We start from the raw sequence: 20,156 nt of genomic DNA, 5'->3' as shown, positions 1-20,156 counted from the left end.
TGAGAAGAAGAAAATCGGAAAAAGAAAGATGATTCTTCAAGAATCGGATGAAGAAAATATCTCTCAAGAGGCTGAGAATCAACCAGAAGTTCTGGCATATGTCAGAAGAAAAGAAATCGCTAGCGGCAAAACAAAGATTTTTGAAGAGCCGAAGAGTAAGAAGCAGAAGAAGACTGAGGATGTGGCCAAAGCTTTTCTGAGAAGTTCCAAAGGTATATGCATTTCTGAACCTAATTCTGTTCCTGCTGTTTGTTCAGAAGCTGCACCAATAGAGGTTGTCCCTACACCTGAACCAGAAAAAGCCACATCAGAATCACCAGTTTTTGTCCATGTTCTTACACCTCCATCTTCTCCTATAACCATTCCTTCCTCTCCACCTTCCATAAATCCTGTTCTGGATATACCACCCCTTCAAACTCTCTTTCCATCTCAACCTTCTCTCAATGCCACTCTTGAACATACTCCCCCCACCTCTCAAAACAATCCTTGTGATTCTCCTTTTCCAACCTCTGCATCACATGAGCAGCTGCTCCGTGATTGCAACTACACTCCCAAGCCTCGTCCTGAAGCTGAAGTGGTAGTGTTAGATTCTGATACTGAAGCAGAATCTTCTTATAGGTTGGATAGAGAACCTCATCCATACTTCACTTCCAACCCTGCCTTTTCAAAAACCCAAATAAAATCCCGCCCTGTATATCCTATTGGTGTAGTTTTTGAAAACATAAAGCGGAATCTCAGAAGTACCTTTGATACTCTCAAAATTGCTGAAAGTTCTGGATTGAATGATGTTGCTATGCGGAACTTCTGGAGGATCTTTCGCAGAGAATCAGATGCTCTGTTTTTAGAACTTCAGGAAGCCTGTGTAGCTGCTGCCCCACGGCCTCGTGGAATTCTGAGGAATTATGAAGATTTCTGGTTTACTAGTCTCAAAGGTAGACATCTGTTGGAAGAGAAGCCCTTCTTGGATGAGATGGAACAATTAAGATTGGCTGCTGCATTGGAAGCCAATCCTTGCAGGGAGATTGTGGTCTGGATACCTCAATATCCTGTTCTGCTAGGAGACTTCAAGACTCTTTTTGACTTTCTGAGGGAAAACCCTTCTAAGAAAGACCCAAGCTTGGTCATTCCAGAAGTTGTTGACCCACCAGAAGTTGAAGGTCCTTCTGCTCCAAGGAATCTAGCTGCCATTCTTCAGGCACTTGAAAATGGAGACTCGGAAATTCCTGCTGCAGAATATGGAGATGCTTCTATGCAAGAAGCAGATGCTGAAGATCATGTTGCTAAAACTGTTCCTGTTGAGGAAATCCCTGCAAATGATCTATCTATGGAAGCTGCAGATCAACATGCTATTCCTGTGGTTGAAAGCGGTGAAGCTTCTTCTGATGAATCTTCTCGTCTTGCAAGGACTCTGGAAGAAATTCAGAAAAGACAGGATGAGCAAAGCTCACTCAATGCTGAGTATAGCGCTTTCATGGTGAGGCAAGAAGGACACAACAATATGGTTCAAGAGATGCTGACCAAGATCTTGTCAAGACTAGGGCCATCTTAGATTGAGTCTGTGTTGTTTCTTTCTTTTCGTTGCATCTGTCTTTGTGCATCTGATCTTTCTTATCTTCATGTACTTCTGTACCTGCTGTTTGAACTTTAATGAAATCATCTTCTTCCTCCGTGTGTCTCGCTGGTTTATCTCTGAATCTTTTTTGCCTTTTGATGATATGACAAAAAGGGGGAGAAAGATAAATGATAAATGATTTGATTTAATCAGTTGCTCTTACTAACAAGAACTGCAAGTTCTATATGGTTTAAGTGTTTTGCAGGTATAAAGAAGTGAAGAAAATCTTCAAAGCAAACACAAGAAGCTAAACCATGGAAACTGAAGCAAGCTGAGTGCTGTCAAGCTTCAGAAATCAGAAGCAAGAAAGAAGATAGAATTTGATCCATATTTGTCTATTTTGATCTGACAAAATTCTATTTGCTCTGATACATTATTTTTAGCCTATATGGCTCTGATACATATAATGTGTTCTAATATACATTTTATGTTCTGACTCGTTCATGCTGACTGTTGTCGTTTAGTTTTTGTTCTGTAACATTTCAGGATGTAGAGATGCTCAGATGATGCTCTGGTACATTCAACAATGTTCTGATACAAATCTAGCATGAAGTGATGTTGGTAGAAATTCAAAGCTCTGAAGCTATCCGAGGGAAGCAGAAATCAGAAGCTGCGAATGTTCTAAAGATCCAGAAAACTCAAGTTCTGAAGCTGTCCTAAATGGAAGCAGAAGTCAGAAGCTGTGAATGTTCAGAAGATCAAAGAAATTCAAGTTCTGAAGCTGTCCTAGATGGAAGCAGAAGTCAGAAGCTGTGAATGTTCAGAAGATCATTGAAATTCAAGTTCTGAAGCTGTCCTAGATGGAAGCAGGAATCAGAAGCTGTGAGTGTTCTAGGAATCTAAAGAAATTCTAGTTCTGAAGCTGTCCAATGGAAGCAGAAGTCAGAAGCTATGAATTTTCTGAAGACAGAAGCTTATATGATCGTCTCTACCGAAATAATCAGGGAAGTCTTTTATTAAAGTTCTTCGAGTATTTATTTCAGGGGGAGATTATTTATCTCAGGGGGAGATTGTTAATCTCAGGGGGAGACATATTCATATGCTTATGCTATAGCTGTGTAATTTGTCTTTTGCCATCTATTCTTTCTGATCGCAAATTCATATCATTTATATATGTTTTTGTCATCATCAAAAAGGGGGAGATTGTTAGAACAAGATTTGTTCTGATCAATTATCTTAGTTTTGATGATAACAATAATATGAATTTTGCTTAAGATAATATGGTACTCTAATCCAATGCAATTTCCTTTTCAGGAAATATATATAAAAGAGTACGCATAATTCAGCGCTCAGAAGCTTTGTCTCAAGGGTTCAGCATGCAACATCAGAACATGGTCTGGCAAGACATCAGAAGATGGTCGAAGCAGAATCAGAACATGGGTCTATGGAAGCATCAGAAGAACAAGAGAACAGAAGCACTGAAGTTCTGATGGTATCACGCTCAGAAGCACTTCAAGGTCAGAAGATCAGAAGATGCTATGCACCAAGCTGTTTGACTCTGATGATATTCAAACGTTGTATTCACAAACATCAGATCAGAAGAAAGTACAAGTGGCAAGCTACGCTGACTGACAAAAGGAACGTTAAAAGCTACTAAAGGCTACGTCAGTAGACACAGCGTGAACAAGGCTCGAGGTAGTTGACAAAAGCGTATAACATTAAATGCGATGCTGTACGGAACACGCAAAGCATTAAATGCATTCAACGGTCATCTTCTCCAACGCCTATAAATATGAAGTTCTGATGAGAAGCAAGGTTAACGATCCTGAACCAAAAACAACTCAAATCAACTTGCTCAAACGCTGTTCAAATCAAAACTCAGAATCTTCATCTTCATCAAAGCTCACTACATTGCTGTTGTAATATATTAGTGAGATTAAGCTTAAACGTTAAGAGAAATATCACAGTTGTGATTATCGCTTTTTAGAAGCATTTGTAATACTCTTAGAATTACATTAAGTTGTAAGGAACTAGAGTGATCGTGTGGATCAGAATACTCTAGGAAGTCTTAGGAGTGAACTAAGCAGTTGTAACTAGAGTGATCGTGTGGATCAGTATACTCTAGAAAAGTCTTAGAGGGTATCTAAGCAGTTGTTCCTGGAGTGATCAGTGTGTGATCAGAAGACTCTGGAAGACTTAGTTGCTGACTAAGTGGAGAACCATTGTAATCCGTGCGATTAGTGGATTAAATCCTCAGTTGAGGTAAATCATCTCTGCGGGGGTGGACTGGAGTAGTTTAGTTAACAACGAACCAGGATAAAAATAACTGTGCAATTTATTTTTATCTGTCAAGTTTTTTAAAGCTACACTTATTCAAACCCCCCCTTTCTAAGTGTTTTTCTATCCTTCATATATTTTGTAGATTTTATGTCGAATATGTTACTTCGGTTTTCAGTAAAACCGCGATAAATACTCTTTTTTATTCCCTCAATGTCTACCTCATTCACTTTTCGAGCCCTAGTGAAAGAACATTTCTTCTCCAGCCAACGAAAGAACACCATTATTCTCCAAGGAGGACAGATGCCCTAGCAAATGAAAAACCTCTCTCACCATTATTCTTCGGTATGTTATTATTGTTATTGTTGTTCATTACTGTTGTTGTTGTTGTTTTTGTTTATTAATGTTCTTCTTTATTTTTGTTGGTTGTGTACTATTTTCATTTTATTTTCAAAAGCTTTATGTCATTATGGATTGTGATGAAAGCCAATAGATTAAGTAAAGAGTATGAGAATGGAGTGATACAGTTTCTTAATTTTGCAGAAAAAAGCCTTCGTGAAAATAATTGGATTTTTTGGTGTCATTGTATAAAATGTTATAATATGATAAAACATCCAAATGATGTTATATTCAATCTTTGTGGTTGTAACGAAATTATATAAAATTACACGAAATTGGTATGGCATGGTGAAGGGACAAAAAAAGACCTTTGTCACGTACATTTGAAGATAAATAATTTATGAATGATACTCTAGAAAACGCGATTCATGATATTGGAGTAGATGCTTTCAAGAATGCTAATGTGGTAGATACATTGCGAAGAGACATGAAAGATTCGTTGTATTCAGAATGTAAATGTTTAACAAGATTGTCAATTGTGTTAATACTATTTATTCTTAAGGAAATAGGTGGGTGGACGGATAAAAATTTCACAGAATTGCTTGAATTGTTTAAAGAAATGATTCCCAAAGGTAACACGTTGTCGAACCGTACTTATGAGGTCAAGAAGATATTGTGCCCAATTTGTTTTGACTACAACAAAATTCATGCATGTCGTCATGATTGCAACTTTTATAGGAAAGAGTTTGAAAATTTGAATGAGTGCCCTAGGTGTGAGGAGTCATGCCACAAGCAAAAGAACATTGGTGTTAATAACGAAGATGGTGTAACTAGCAAGAGTGTTCCTGCCAATGTGATGTGGTACCTACTGATAATTCCAAGGTTCAAGAGATTATTCACTAATGTTAGTGACGCAAAGAATACTAGATGGCTTGCACATGAAAGAATGTGTGATGGAAAAATTCGCCATGTAGCTGATTCAATGCAATGGAAGAAAATTGATTCTTTGTTTCCATATTTTCCCCTTGAATCGAGGAACCTTAGGCTTGAACTTGCCATCGACGGAATGAACCCTTGTGGTAATTTGAGTACTTACCATATGTCATGGCATATACTTCCCATAATTTATAACATATCTTCATGGTTGTGCATGAAATGCAAGTATATGCTATCAATCATGATTTCGGGTCCAAAACAACCAGGGAACGACGTAGACGTTTACTTAACGCCATTGTTTGAATATTTAAGACTTTTGCGGGAGGAAGGTGTTGATGCGGGCATATCGGCAAGCAACAAAAGATTTGGAAATATTACTCTGGGATTTATCGTGTCCATAGAGATGGAGAGATTCCATTCAACAGTTTCTACGGTTTCGAGCTCGGGTTTGAATGAACAAAAGTGTAAAAACAGAAAATTAAATATCAACACAAAAGAATTCATTCTTCGGAAAGATAAGATTTATCGAGCTTTGCATACAATCTACTTCTCACAAACTTAAACTTATCGACCAATTATACTCAACCTACAATACTCATCTATGTCATCACGTATCTCTCACATCAGTGTCCATCTCTGGAGCACCTACGAGATCAACTCACAACTAAGGTTATCTCTAACACAAAGTCACGAGAACATTTGTATTCTCGCGTCGGCGATCTCTCGCGCGCCACTCAAACACAAAAGCATTAAGGACAGATACACAAGTGATTGTCAACTCTATATCTATCTCTAGAGTTCAGAAACTAACAGATAATCATCCTAGATAAGGATTCAAGAAGTTTATCTCCAAAACAACCCAAATCCCGAGCACAGAGCAAAAATCTAAGACAACAATCAACACAAATTTATAAAACAAATTTTATATAACGCCGTGGGCGATAAATATACATGAGTTCAAAGTAAATACATACACAAAACCCAACTATAAGAAAAAACACAAAGATGAAGAGAAATGAACCGAAAATCTCTCGGTTTTTTTAGCTCCGTTCGACGCTCAATCCACCTCCAATCATCCAAATGCAAGCTCCATAGTTGTTTTCTAACCTAATCTAACCTAAAAATGATAGTTTGATGAGTTGGAAACAAATACCCCAAAAACATAACCTAAAAAATGTGATTTTTCCCCTTTTAACGAGCTGCTATATCAGGAAATCTCGCTTAGCAAGCTTGATCTCGCTAAGCGGATGGCCGAAAAAACCAAATTTTATTTTCGCCATAACTTGAGAACCGTAACTTCGAATTGCGCCCGGTTCGAAGCATTGGAAAGCTTATTCAATGCTCTATCTAACAATGACTAAATGGCAACCAAATTGAAAAAAGGATGAAAGCAAAGTACATTGGAGCATATCTAGTCCGATACTTAAACATCCTTAATTTTGTTGGCAACACTATCTACTGCTTTCTCCAATGCCGCTTTCGTTGAAGTACAAACTGCAGCCACCTTGCCTCCTCTTTTAGCAGGTACAATGTTAAGCTATTGAAATTGAAATTGTAATCTACAGCAAGATATTGAAACTGCAAGTATGTTAAGCTTGACAACCCGTATTAACAACTAGATGTTGACTCTTAAAATTTTAACAGAGATTAAAAAAAGCCAAAAAGTACCTTTGACATATAGATCAGCCATACAATCTCAACATTATCAGTACTACAATAAAATTAAGAGTATATAAGTAAAAAAAACTTAGCAATTTTGCATTGATTCAAACTTGCATCGCATTAGAACATGAGAACAAAAGGTTTTTAGTTTTAATATGATGGGAAGAGAGAAAGATTTATGTACTATAGAGTCTGGCTGCTGCTGCCAGTATAGAGATATATGTACTAACATAATAAGGAAATTATATAAAGTGTTTCATATAATCACTAGAAGTCAGTTTAGAACAAATACTACATCTCTTTGAGGATTGTGATATGTAGCTGCATTTTAAAAGTAAAACCAAATAAAAGATGAATGAGATAAAACATGAAAGGATAAATGCCTAGTTTATATTACTGAGGCAATTTTCAAGAATGATATATGGCCATATACTCATTCAAAACAGCTATATTGATGCTTTGAGTATTCATCTTCAAAATCAAATACAAGAAAAAGATAAATGACATAAAACATGGAAGTAGCCACTTCAGAGGGAGAAAATCAATAATATAAAATGCACAACTTATATTTCTGAGACAGAACTTCCAATACAAAATAAGATCAATAAATCAATGCATCACTCATCAATTGAAAAGAAACCACGGTAAAATCAATGCATCTCTCAAACTTGGTAGGCTGCCACATAGACTTCTAGACACATAATAATCCTGCCTAATCTTTTGAGTAAATTATGCAAACATCCCCTGCATAGACTTTGACAAACCTTGAATAGTTTCTCAAACAATAATCTTTTTCTCATGCATAAGAATCCAGCCAACTTTCACCACTATAGCTTCAAACTTGTATTTTTTCTTAAGCTTTGATAAAAATATAGAATATGTTCAAAGATGTAAACAAAAAAAAACTAACAAAATCATGGAATATAGAATCCAAGAAACATAGATCGAATCAAAGAGAGATATCATTTGAATGGTACTATTGTTTTACCAAAAATAAAATTGAAGGTTTATCTTTGTATCATCATCCACTGAGCAAAACAGAGCAATGGAAAAACTAGTAAATTGAATTCATTATATGGCTAATTATTTGGAAAAAAACTAAAAAAACCCTCTAACGAAATATTTGAACAATTTCACAATATTATAATTTTCAGTATGTAAAACCACGATCGAATATTACATGAATATTACATTGTAAAACCACTAAAGAAGCTACATAAGTTGATGCTTCTAATCCTTATAAAATCTTAACTATCACTCACTTAACCTTTATAAAATTATTCTCCCACACAGCAAATGCTCATAGAAATGACAACTAGCTCCCACACAAACAAAATTACATAAGAAAAAAGTCTTTCATTAGGAAGTTGAATGCACATTTTACCTTAATCAATCTATGATATAAACCTGTGGTGAAGGTGAGTTTTGAATCAAAACTTCCACTATTTTATCTGGTATCCATGAAATTTCTTTTTTTTCTATCCTGAGTGACTTCAAGTTACACAACGAACGGAGCTCAACCGATAAATTCGGAACTAAGGAAAGTACCTAAACAAACAAAAAGTATTAGGATCTTATAAGTGTAAACTGAAAGAAAAAAAAAAACTCTTGTCATTATAAGTGTAAACGGAAGAAGGAGTTTTTTTTCCACCCCAAAGTACCTTTAGAGCGGTTGAAGAGATAGTCAACGATTCCATATTAGCAAGTTCATTCAGCCATTTAATTAGAACTAATGAAGCCCCCTTTGATATACAAAATTGTATTATATCAATACTTACTTGTTTGATAGAAGAGAGATTGCTCTTGTCCCAACAGAGTTTCTGAACCGGAATACCACTAAAATTAAAATTACAAAGACTTGGAGCATATAGTTTGATTCCAAAGTATGTTTCGCGAACATAATGACGCATGTATATATCTAAATTGAGAAGTTTGATACTTGAAATGCAAAGGTTTTGCGCACCCGCAACTTTACAATTCACAATTTTCAAACTTTTCAAATTTGTAAATGCTAAAAATGGATCAACACAACCATCATTGCCAGCCCTAAAGGAAAAGTGTGATAGATCCAAGCGGGTTAATAGTGGCAAATTCAAAGAAATAGGAAATAATATGGTCGTATTATAAACGATGGGATGACTAAAACTAAGATCAAGAGAGGTTAATGTGCGACATGATAATAAACAAGTCGGGAAGTATTGAATATCACATGTAACTTTGACATCTAATTGTTGAACTTTGTGTGAAACTGCGTAATTTAGAATTGTTTCGAGTAGTCTAGGCTTCATGACATTACTAGGGTGAAATCTTAGAGTGTGAAGATCCGTTGAGATATCGCGAAGAGACAAGATCCGAGTAACGAATTTGGTGAAAATCTCGACAGTGGTGAATTGTGAAGAAGTTAATGTAAGAGTGGGAATATACTTCCAGAGATTCTTCCATCTTGGGGAGAGAATACAAGTGTGAATAGCTTGTTTGATGTTCAAAAAAGAGAGTATGTGAAGCAAAAGAGCATCTGGCAAATCACTGATCCTATCTTTGTTCTTCATAAGGTTTTTTTTCTTTTTTTTCACCATTATTAGATGAAAATAGGAGAATACCTTGTTTGTGAATTGAGAGTGATGAATGATCGATGAACTTTCACAGACCCTAAACCAATTTGTTATTCGAATATATTTTGGTCTAAAATAATTTGGAATGTTTTCAAATTTGGAAAGATTAAATTTTTGTGATTATATTATTATTATTTAAGGAATAGAGTTATAAAAACCTTTATATCAAATATACACTTAAAATTCAATTTGAAAATATTGATTAATTTGAATTTGAAGATTATATTACTTTTTATTTCTACGAATAAAAATAATTTTGTGAAATATGAAAATAATAGTCATTAATTGAATTTGAGATTTGTTCACTTTTTTAGTTTCACATGACATGTTCTAAAATTTGAGTCTAAATACATTTTTTATAAATTTATTTTTAAATGATAATACAAATTTATTTTTAATTATGAGGACTTTTGGTTATAAATAAGATGATAATGTGTATTTATTTGATTGATAGAAAATTTTACTTAAAAAATTGAAAATCTCTATTGAATATTTAATGAGAAATAGATTGATCTATTCTTTTTGAAATTATACTTTTAGATTTTAGGTGAAATAATTTTTTTCGCATATTTTATAATATTTGTGGCGCCTAAATACATTTAAATATATTTTATTTTATTTTTTAAGGCATCATTAAAGATTTAATTTTATTCTATAATAGATCAATTTAATATTCTAATTTATTTATAAAATAAACTTACAAAATATTTTATATTGTATAATCCATTGTTATAATATTGATCAATTTGCATATTATATAATTTTTATTTAGGAGTTTAAAATTTATTCTTTCAAATTTTTAAGAATCACACTACAACGCGGAAGGGCTTTAAAAGCGCTTTTTTTGGGCTACTAAAGCGCTTTAAAGCGCTGCCAAAGCCTGTGCTGCCGTAGGTAACGGAAGCGCTTTTGAAAGCGCTCTGGTAGCCCTCTATAAGAGCGCTTTTTCCAGAAAATCGCTCTGGTAGCTCCCCCTATAAGAGCGCTTTTTCCATAAAAGCGCTCTGGTAGCCCCCCTCCTTATAAGAGCGCTTTTTCCAGAAAAGCGCTCTGGTAGCCCCCTTATAAGAGCTCTTTTCCAGAAAAGCGCTCTGGTAGCCCCCCTATAAGAGCGCTTTTCCAAAAGCGCTTTCGTAGGTTGCGTTTTATTTTTTATTTTTTATGCCTTTTTTTTAATCTTAGGCAGCGCTTTTAGTAATAAAGCGCTTTAGTAGGTGGCCCTTTAAGAGCGTTTTTTAAAAGCGCTGTCGTTGCTAAATGAGGTATTTTAAAGTGCAACCTGTAATTTCAGCCTCCCAGTTCGACCTGTAATATTTTCGACCTGTAATATACTTTCAACCTGTAATATTTTCGACCTGTAATATATTTTCGACGATATATTTTCAACCATAGGTAGAACAATTTATATATACTAATATAATACCATTATAATATCCAAAATTATATATATACATCATTATAGTTCCTGTCAAACAAACTAAATCATGTAAAGTATGAATACAGAAAGTTTCACATGTAACTAACTCATGTCAAACAAACTAAATCAGTAACATCAACAATATTATACTTCAAATATTGGCAACAGTATGAACAAAGTTAGTAACCATCTTAGAGTACTATAATATTATACTTCAAATCGACACAAATCCTACATGAATAGCTGATGAATATAAAATTGACACAAATCCTCTTTGATTTCTTCCAACTTAAGTCTCGTGTAAGAAACAACATAGAAGTCGTCAAAGTACTACAGAACAAAAACATAATATGAATGATTTAGTTAAATGTAATAAATTATAAGAAGTTATCTAATTAAGTTATAAATCCATACCGTGATTGGAATCTCTAATTGATTCGTTTGAAGGATTTCTTTCATAAACCTCAAAACATAGTATCTGCAATCTGAACTGTTTTGTTGTATCGGACACTACATAGAAAAACAAATAAGATTTTATAGTTGTCTTGTTTTATCAAGTAGCATAAATATTATAAGCAAAATTGTGAAAATTAATGTACCTGCACTTTGATCCAAGTAATGTTGTTTGATTTAGTCCGGGATACTTGTGCGTCTCGTTGACTTCGGAACACTTGTATTGATCTAACAAAAATATAAAAGCATATATTTAGATCATTCTCACAAATAATTAAATATATAAATATACACTAATATTTAGAACGATCCCACTTACGTATCAATCATTGCCTTCATAGCCGGATAATTGGTCCACTCACCATCTACCGAATTCAGAAAATATACCACTTCTCTTATAGGGTTGATAGCAAGCAACAACCAGTGTGCTCTATATATTAAAACAATAGGTTATATGAAGATTTTGCTATGCAAAAGAAACAAAGATTAGATGAACCAAGAATGAGAAACTAACCCTACTGGCCGGGTATTATACGCCCAAAGAATCAGACTTTCTGTATTGTCGGTGGACATGAATCTATCGACTAAGCGTTGTCTAACTGATTCCGGTTCCGTAGCAATTGTCATTCCGCTGCAATGGGCGGAAGACACGAAACGGGATCTGTTTGACAATGCAATCACGCGCAACACTCTATCATACAACAACCTTAAATAAAAACATAATAAACATTAGATTATTTTCATTGAAATGTGTAAATAAATTGTTCGACTAATTAAATAATATATCGGATGAGTGAATATTACCGGATGTATGAGTGCATATCAACAATTGTAGCATCTTAAACACCAATAATCAAAAATGACATTCCATGTACTCACTTCAGCTACAATTTTTGTTTTTCAAAAAAATCTATCAAACTCAAATCAATCTCATTGTAACTTAAACAGAATCTGAACTTTCAAACTAAATTGACTCAGTGAGTTAAATAAGCGCAATTGAGAAGAAAGAACCTTAAACTTTCAGCCACAATTACAGCATCTTAAACTTTCCATACAAAGAGAAAAAACCTTTACCTGTATGTGTCTCTCGATTAATCGCTTCTTGAACAAAAGCCCAGAGTTGAACAAGCGACGAGCAGAAGCCGTTGAGAAGAAGACGATGAGAACAAGCAAAGAGCCGAAGACGATGAGAAGAAGACGACGATAACAAAAGCCCAGAGACGAACAAGCGACGAGCAGAAGACGATGAGAAGATGCTGAAAGATTTTTGAGAAGAAGTTTAACGAGAAGGAGAGTTTGAGAAGAAGGCCGTACTGACAAAATTAAGGGTTTTTGATTGTTAATTGTTCATATAAGCTCTTTCTAATTATTTTAGGAATTTTGTTTTTTAGAAATTAATTACCTATGCCAGCGCTTTTGTAAAAGCGCTTTGTTAATATGGCCTTTACCATCGCTTTTTAATAAGCGCTTTCTTAAGCTTGGCCTTTACCAGCGCTCTCTAAAGGGGGGTCTTTACCAGCGCTTTTAAGAAGCGCTTTCTTAAGAGTGGTCTTTACCAGCGCTTTCGAGAAAGCGCTCTCTAAAGGGTGGTCTTTACCAGCCCTTTTATTGTAGCCAATTTCCGCATTTTTTAATTCTTACTTATGGCAGCGCTTTTCAGAAAAAGCGCTGTCTTAGGGGTGCTGCCAAAAGTCATTTTTGGTGTAGTGTCAGAAATCGATTCCTACATAGCACGCTAGAGCTCTGTTCAAAACTAGAAAATATGTGATATGACAATGTAATGTCTTGTGGTGATGGGTTGGATTTTCAACTAAAAAAACTGATTACCCATGTAATACCCTAAACCTCAACTCTTAATATAAAAGAATTAAATATTCGTTGTAGGATGTTATTCAAACAAAACATGTTTATTATTTTCAAATAATTTTAAAAGCTTGTAGAAGAACTTATCAATTAACACATATTCTAATTTATCTCTTCAAACTGAAATATTTAATTCAAATAACATAATCCAAAACATTAACTCAAATAAGTTACACGACTCATTCTCCGATGTTGCAGACTAAAACGATGGTAAAACAATAATAAAAAAAATGAAGAGAGCTTCATAGTCATCTTTCAACTCACAGCAACATTTACTCCTCCTAAGTATATGTACAATATTGCACAACACAACACAAAACAAATTACAAATGGGTGAGAACACGCTCAAATATATTAATGGTGTAAAAGAATGCAAGGGTAGCATATTCATCACATTCATCCAATACACAATTCATAATACAACAAATAAAACCAATTCACGATGCCTTTATGTATGCAATGTAACTCACAACTCGACTCAATGCATATGGTAATAATTATGACATCTGAGGTTTCTTACTGATCTTAACAACTCAATAATGGTTTCTTATTCGAATCGGGTCCCCACTTCTAAACCTCGGGCCCCCACTTCTAAAATACATACTTAACATTGGTCCTCACTTCTGAACCCGTGACTCGCCTATTTCAATACTAACATTTATGATGATTGACATACATATAACGCAACAAAACTTATCGTTCCACTGCTAATCATATACAACATGCCATAAGGAACTCAAAATAGTTTCCACTTTAAATTACACACTATCACACCAACACATATAATTATATTCACTGTACATAATTATATCAACTACATCACAACACAATATACATAATTATGAGCCACCTCTTATTATTATATAATTAATTCAATTATTATTTAACCCATCACAATATTCCATCTTAATCAATTAAATTTGTCAACTACGCTCGAACGATTCACGAGAAAAACAACATCGAAAAATGGACCAAACGCCCCAAAACAGCACTTGACAACTCTAACGACCGTCATCTAGCCTGTCATCACCTGGAGACCATAACGGTATCACCTTTATCATGCTGACGACCATCAGCATGCCTAGGATATGACGACATGCCTATAACGCTTGTGACGACCGTTACACTGTCGTAGAAGGCAAAAACTGCATTTCAACCATATAGCTCATTCCAAGCTCTGATTTTGACCCCCAAACACCCAAATTGAATAGAAAATAATAGATACATATTATACTATTAATAAAATATAACATATACGCTCATTAACATCCAATTTCATCAATTAATCATGAATTTAAGGTTATGTTCATGAAATCAAAACATATCAATGGTAACAACAACATTCAGATTCACATTAACATATCATGTGCAAAATACAACAATACTCTGAGCACAAATTTATACATCAAACATAGAAATTAACTTGGATTACACATAATCACACTGAATAAATCATAATACACAAGAATGGAGAAAAACCTAGAGGAGGGTGAGGATCCTTCTCTACCCTTCATGCAATTAACACATATATTCAAGTAATTCCCCCTTTCTTATCTTAACTTTTCAACACCTAATCAAGGTTTGATTATGGTATTATTTCCCTTCAAGAGCTTCATAGGTTCCTTGCCTCTTTCTCCAACTTCCAAAACTTTCATGGACGGGAAGTTTGGCTCCCTCACTCTTTCTATATATTTAACCTAATAATAATTTTGCTTAATTCACAACTTTCCCTCAAATATTAACACCTCTCGCATTAGTCCACCAATTTTACTAAAATGCTACTTTTCACCCCACAACTTATCATTTTAATATTTTCTATTATTTTGTTATTATTCTATTATTATATTATATAAAAATCTCATAAATCCCGCAATACCAAATAACTCTTTATAATCATAGAAAACAATTTAAATCATTCAAATAATTAAATAAAAGCAATAAAGTTCTATTATTTCTATTATTTTATAGCTAACTCTCATATCTATAGGTGGGAACATGTGCCTAACTACACTAAGGATTGGCAATATGTTTCCGCCTTTGCCCCATTGATAGGGAGTCAGGGTATTGAGCCATTATAGGTGCATCTTGACTTTCATGTAGCAAATGACATTGTTTTTTCCGCATACATCGGTAACCGCAAGACACGTCAGCTGGACCTTTTTTTATTATACTCTAGATGGCTGGCATGTGGTTCAGGGATTGATGTATCACTATCTTCCTAAACGAGTGATGCGCCATTTTTGGTATTTGCAGATTATTTCAACACACTCCTTAGAGTCCGCTCCTCCCACCATCTATAACACCCTTCTAACCCACATACATTTTTGCATATAATTTTAACGAAAAACAAACACAATACTACATGGGTGTCACATCTTAATAATAAGCTTCATATAACAAATAGCCCTTTTCCGTAACACGAGTTGCATAACACTTAATTATAAATAACGTCTTTAATTTCCTAAGTCAAACTAATTCGAACTTCACAGCGGAATAAACAATTCTTATAACTTCTTCGTGAACCAATCAACACCATGAAGAGTAGTTCAACATCAATAGATCCATCATACTTCATGTGTTATAACACCATGGAAAAATACAAATTCATAAAAGAAATCGGAATCCTCAAAATAACAAAAGCTATCCTCTAAGCTTCAACGTACTATTCTTGATTATCTGCGCGTTATCCACATGGAGGTAACATTCAAACAGAAAGGGTGGGTAAATCGCAATCATTATAAAAAGCATAAGTAATAGATATAGTAGTCATAGCATAGGCACAACAACAAAGCATCATCTATTACGTCCACGGTATAATCAACAATTAGTTACGCTTTACATCAAACCACCCCAACTCAGGAATCAACTCGTCACAATTCAAGAATTAAAATCATACACCTCACTTAATTTCCAAATATTGTGCAAAGTCAAGAATAATGAAATGCAACTTCATACGACTCATGCATGTGGTACCAAGAACATCACTGATGACTTAGTCATCCTTATCTTCAAAGATCCCCACCGATAGGATCGATTCTCACTTGGAACCAGAGCACATCACAAGTTGCACTCAATCCACACTATGGGATTGAGGTCATCACTGGACCAAACGTCCTAACATCACCGGATAATACCCTACAACTTCACTGGACAAAAGTCCTACAATTTATATGAATGCATGATGCGCAACACAATGTAAAACACGACCACTGCTAGTCAAAATATATCATTATTCATCATGTTCATCACATTTCTACACATTCATCATCACATACTTCATAACACATATATCATCACAACAACATCAAAACATCATAGCATACAAGCCAAGTAACAACAAGATAAGGTTAATTCAATTCTCATAATAGGAAACATACTCGCTATTGTTCAACACAAGGTATCATCATTTCATCATAGAAAAATGACTAGAAACCATATCCTACGGTTAATTTTATTCCACCACTATATAGATCATTTCATTAGCTCTCTTACACTTTGAACAACGTATCAAACAGAATCCGGAAACTCAAGTTACGACTTTTATAAAAATTCCATTTCAGGCACCATTCGCCCGATGAGCCTCCTCCTTCGCCCGACGAATGAAGGCAGTAGCCAACCTCTCAAATTTTTCAAGCCTTTTGCCCGGCGAGCCTCTTCTTTCATTTGGTGAAACAAGTCAGTAGCCAACACCTACCCTCGCCTACACCATTCTCCCGATGAAATCTAATTCAATCGACTCGCCCGACAATATACATGATCGATTCGCCCGGCGAATCTGGACGATCAGGGATTTCCTGATGCATTTTTCCATACTAAATCAGTCCAAATTCTTGCGATTTCTTCACATTACAAGTCCTAAAACATATTTTAAACTCAGTATTTCATCACATAATCACAAATCAATGTATTATATATACATTATGAGTATCATTTTATTGCCAACTCGCACCTTTAAATCATCAATATCCTTCATATCATCAACAATCCATCATAACTCCAAACCCCAAAATCAATCCAACAATTATCTAACACTTAGGCCAAATATAATAATTAGGATAAACTCCCCTTACCTTAGATTGAAGCTCGGTATCAAGATTCTCTTCGCGTTCTACAAAGCCTTTAAGTTCTCCCAAGCCCTAGCTCTCCTCTCTCTCACGTTCTTCGCGTTCTACAAAGCCTTTAAGTTCTCCCAAACCCTAGACTTTAAGTTCACTTTTGTTTCACTTAATCCCCTTGAATTGACTATCTCGCCCTTATTATCTCTACCTAACTATTATTCTATTTATTTAATTAAAATAATCTCAACTAATTACTCTAATTATTATAAAATACTCCTAATTCTCATTAATTCTCATCACACCTATGCACCACCAAAAATCATCGAAACATCATATCTCATCATCAAAACAACAAATATCATCATTAGAACGTCAAGACTTCATAAGGACTCATATATTCACGCCAAATTAATTAAATAGTTAATCTAGATTTTCGAGGTGTTACACCATCTACCTCAAAGATCTTGATGTGATACTTGAGAATTTCTAGAGCCATTTGGTACCAACGGACTATTGCAGGGTGTTTGCTCATGTACATTGAGCTTATGCAGACGGCTACATAACATGGTTCTATAGGATGTCAAACTCTATCATGATACTAAACATTCTTGTAAGACAACCTAAATCATTTAATCAGGAGGTATTTAATGCTAGGGATGACCTCACCTAGGACATAAGTAGCGTCTGTCGGTGTATTATAGATATGGTGGATATGGTGAATTACGAAATACCAAAATTTCCGTTTTAATTTGTAACAAATAAGCTTTAAATAAATTTTACTAATTTATAGTAAGTTTACATAAAAATACTTTTAATAATATAAATCTAAAGTCATTCTTTTTATTACAAAAACTAAAATCATTTTTAATAAATCTTTATCAACAACAACAAAAATATTTTAATAAGTTATTTTTAAGGTCCCTTCCACGTTTATATTTTGAATTTTGATTTGTTCAACAAAATATACACAAATTATTACTAACAAGTTAGGGTTTGTGGATGGAAACATGAATGAGTAAGATGAAACAGTGGTAGCATCCGAGAGTTTCTATGAGAAAAATCCATCGATCATTCATTCACCTTCAAATCAGCACTCTCATTTTACAACCCTATAGCATGTAGCTTCCCAAGGTATTTTTCTATTTTCCTCTTATAATCATGAAGACAGAAAATCATATTCATAACAAAGACAGGCTCAGTGCTTTGCCTGATGCTCTATTGCTTCACATACTCTCTTTCTTGAACACCAAACAAGCTATTCACACTTGTATTCTCTCCCCAAGATGGATCGATCTCTGGAAGTATATTCCCACTCTTAAATTAATTTCTTCACAATTCACTACTGTCGAGATTTTCACCGAATTTGTGTCTCAAATCTTGTCTCTTCGCGATAACTCAACCGAACTGCACAATCTAGAATTCCGCCACCATAAAGTCATGGAGCCTTCCCTGCTCGAAACAATTCTAAAATATGCAGTTTCACACATTGTCCAACGATTAGATATCGGTGTTACATGTGATATTCAACACTTTCCGACTTGTTTATTGTCATGTCGCACTTTAACATATCTTGATCTTTATGTTAGTCATCCTACGGTTTACGGTACGACCATATTGTTTCCTAGTTCTTTGGATATGCCAGTATTAACCAGCTTGGGTCTATGGCATTTTGCATTTTCGGTTGGCAATGATGGTCATGTCGATCCCTTTTCAAAGTTAACCCGTTTGAAAAGTTTGAATATTGTGTATTGTGAAGTTGTGGACAACCAAAACCTTTGCGTTTCAAGTACTGAGCTTGTCAATTTATATATATACATGGTTCATTATGCGCCTAAAACCTATTTCGGAATCGAGCTATCTGCTCCAAATCTTTGTACCTTTGTTTTTAGTGGTATTCCTGTTGAGAAACTCTCTTGGAGTAAGAGCAATCTCTCTTCTATCAAACGAGTAAGTATTGATATAATAGAATTTTGGAAATCATCGGAGACTTCATTGATTCTACTCGACTGGCTGTTTGAACTTGCTAATATGGAATCGTTGATCATCTCTTCAACTGCTCTTCAGGTACTTTAGGGGCGAAAAAATCTCCTTTTCACTTTACACTTACAATGACCCGAGTTTTTCTAATATGCTTGCTTCTTGTATTATATTTATAAATTTTATCAAAAATATGACTTGAAATAAAAAAATCCTGATACTTGTTTGTTTGTTTAGGTTCTTTCCTTAGTTCCGAATTTATTGTTTGAGCTCCCTTCGTTGTGTAACTTGAAGTCACTCAGGGTAGAAAAGAAACAAATTTCATCGATACCAGATGGAATAGTGGACATTTTGATTCAAAAATCGCCTTCACCAAAGGTTTACATCAGAGATTGATTAAGGTAAAATGTGAATTCTAGTTCTTAAAGAGAGACTTTTTTCTTTAGTAGTTTTGTTTTTACATCCGTTTTTGTGTTTATGTTTCCCAAGATGCCTGTGGTTATAAATTACAATACCTTGATGCCAAAGGCACAAAATTTCGGTCTTAAAGTATAACCTATAGTAGTAATAAAAAATCATACATGTCCAAAATTTTAGTGTAATCAGTATGAAATTCAGTACTATTTTTTTTTTTTTGTAGTTTCTATCTGTTTATGTTGAGAATAAAGGTTTGGTAGGATCTAAAATGGTGTTTTGGGTCTTTTGTTTAACATGTATAAATTGGTTGAGATAGTTTAAGTTTATGAGACTATACATCAAGTCATCATGCTTGTCTGCCTTCAAAGTTAGAGCTTTGAGAACCAATTTAGCAACAAAAGTGAAGATGGAACCTTGGTCAGGAATAAAGCAGATGATGTGACTAAATTTATGAAGAAATTGAAGGTCCCCCCAATGGATTTTGCAAATAGCAACCTCATTTACCTTGCTGTCATTAATGTAAACAAATTGTCTATGCAACTCATGAGTTTAATTCAACTATGTTTTTCCTCATTTTGTGAACTACATATTTA

At 34.5% G+C, this 20,156-nt stretch overlaps 2 protein-coding genes across 2 annotated transcripts; one reads left to right on the top strand and one right to left on the bottom strand.

Moving 5' to 3' along the window:
• Nucleotides 1-6,527: 6,527 nt before the first annotated feature.
• Nucleotides 6,528-9,342, bottom strand: LOC131640826 (F-box/FBD/LRR-repeat protein At1g16930-like). The gene is made up of 3 exons (XM_058911203.1): nt 8,428-9,342; nt 8,174-8,314; nt 6,528-6,641 (listed from the first exon to the last, which is right to left on the bottom strand). Exons 1-3 carry the CDS (start codon nt 9,340-9,342, stop codon nt 6,528-6,530), a joined length of 1,170 nt encoding a protein of 389 aa, XP_058767186.1.
• An 8,985-nt stretch (nt 9,343-18,327) lies between these two features.
• Nucleotides 18,328-19,701, top strand: LOC131640825 (F-box/FBD/LRR-repeat protein At1g16930-like). The gene is made up of 3 exons (XM_058911202.1): nt 18,328-19,233; nt 19,384-19,524; nt 19,636-19,701. Exons 1-3 carry the CDS (start codon nt 18,328-18,330, stop codon nt 19,699-19,701), a joined length of 1,113 nt encoding a protein of 370 aa, XP_058767185.1.
• The last annotated feature ends 455 nt before the right edge of the window (nt 19,702-20,156 follow it).

Source organism: Vicia villosa, unplaced genomic scaffold (assembly GCF_029867415.1).
Source record: "Vicia villosa cultivar HV-30 ecotype Madison, WI unplaced genomic scaffold, Vvil1.0 ctg.003332F_1_1, whole genome shotgun sequence".
Classification (NCBI taxonomy): domain Eukaryota; kingdom Viridiplantae; phylum Streptophyta; class Magnoliopsida; order Fabales; family Fabaceae; genus Vicia; species Vicia villosa.
The sequence above is the reverse complement of the archived record's forward strand: the minus strand, read 5'-3'. Positions and strand labels throughout refer to the sequence as shown.

Excerpts from the sequence above, each read along its gene's own strand:
- LOC131640826 (XM_058911203.1), bottom strand. The coding sequence starts at position 9,342 with ATGGTGAAAAAAAAGAAAAAAAACCTTATGAAGAACAAAGATAGGATC. Across the intron at positions 8,315-8,427 it reads TCTCTTCAACCGCTCTAAAG|GTACTTTCCTTAGTTCCGAA; the intron begins GTACTTTGGGGT and ends TTGTTTGTTTAG. Across the intron at positions 6,642-8,173 it reads AAAACTCACCTTCACCACAG|CTTAACATTGTACCTGCTAA; the intron begins GTTTATATCATA and ends CAATTTCAATAG.
- LOC131640825 (XM_058911202.1), top strand. The coding sequence starts at position 18,328 with ATGAAGACAGAAAATCATATTCATAACAAAGACAGGCTCAGTGCTTTG. Across the intron at positions 19,234-19,383 it reads TCTCTTCAACTGCTCTTCAG|GTTCTTTCCTTAGTTCCGAA; the intron begins GTACTTTAGGGG and ends TTGTTTGTTTAG. Across the intron at positions 19,525-19,635 it reads AAAAATCGCCTTCACCAAAG|ATGCCTGTGGTTATAAATTA; the intron begins GTTTACATCAGA and ends ATGTTTCCCAAG.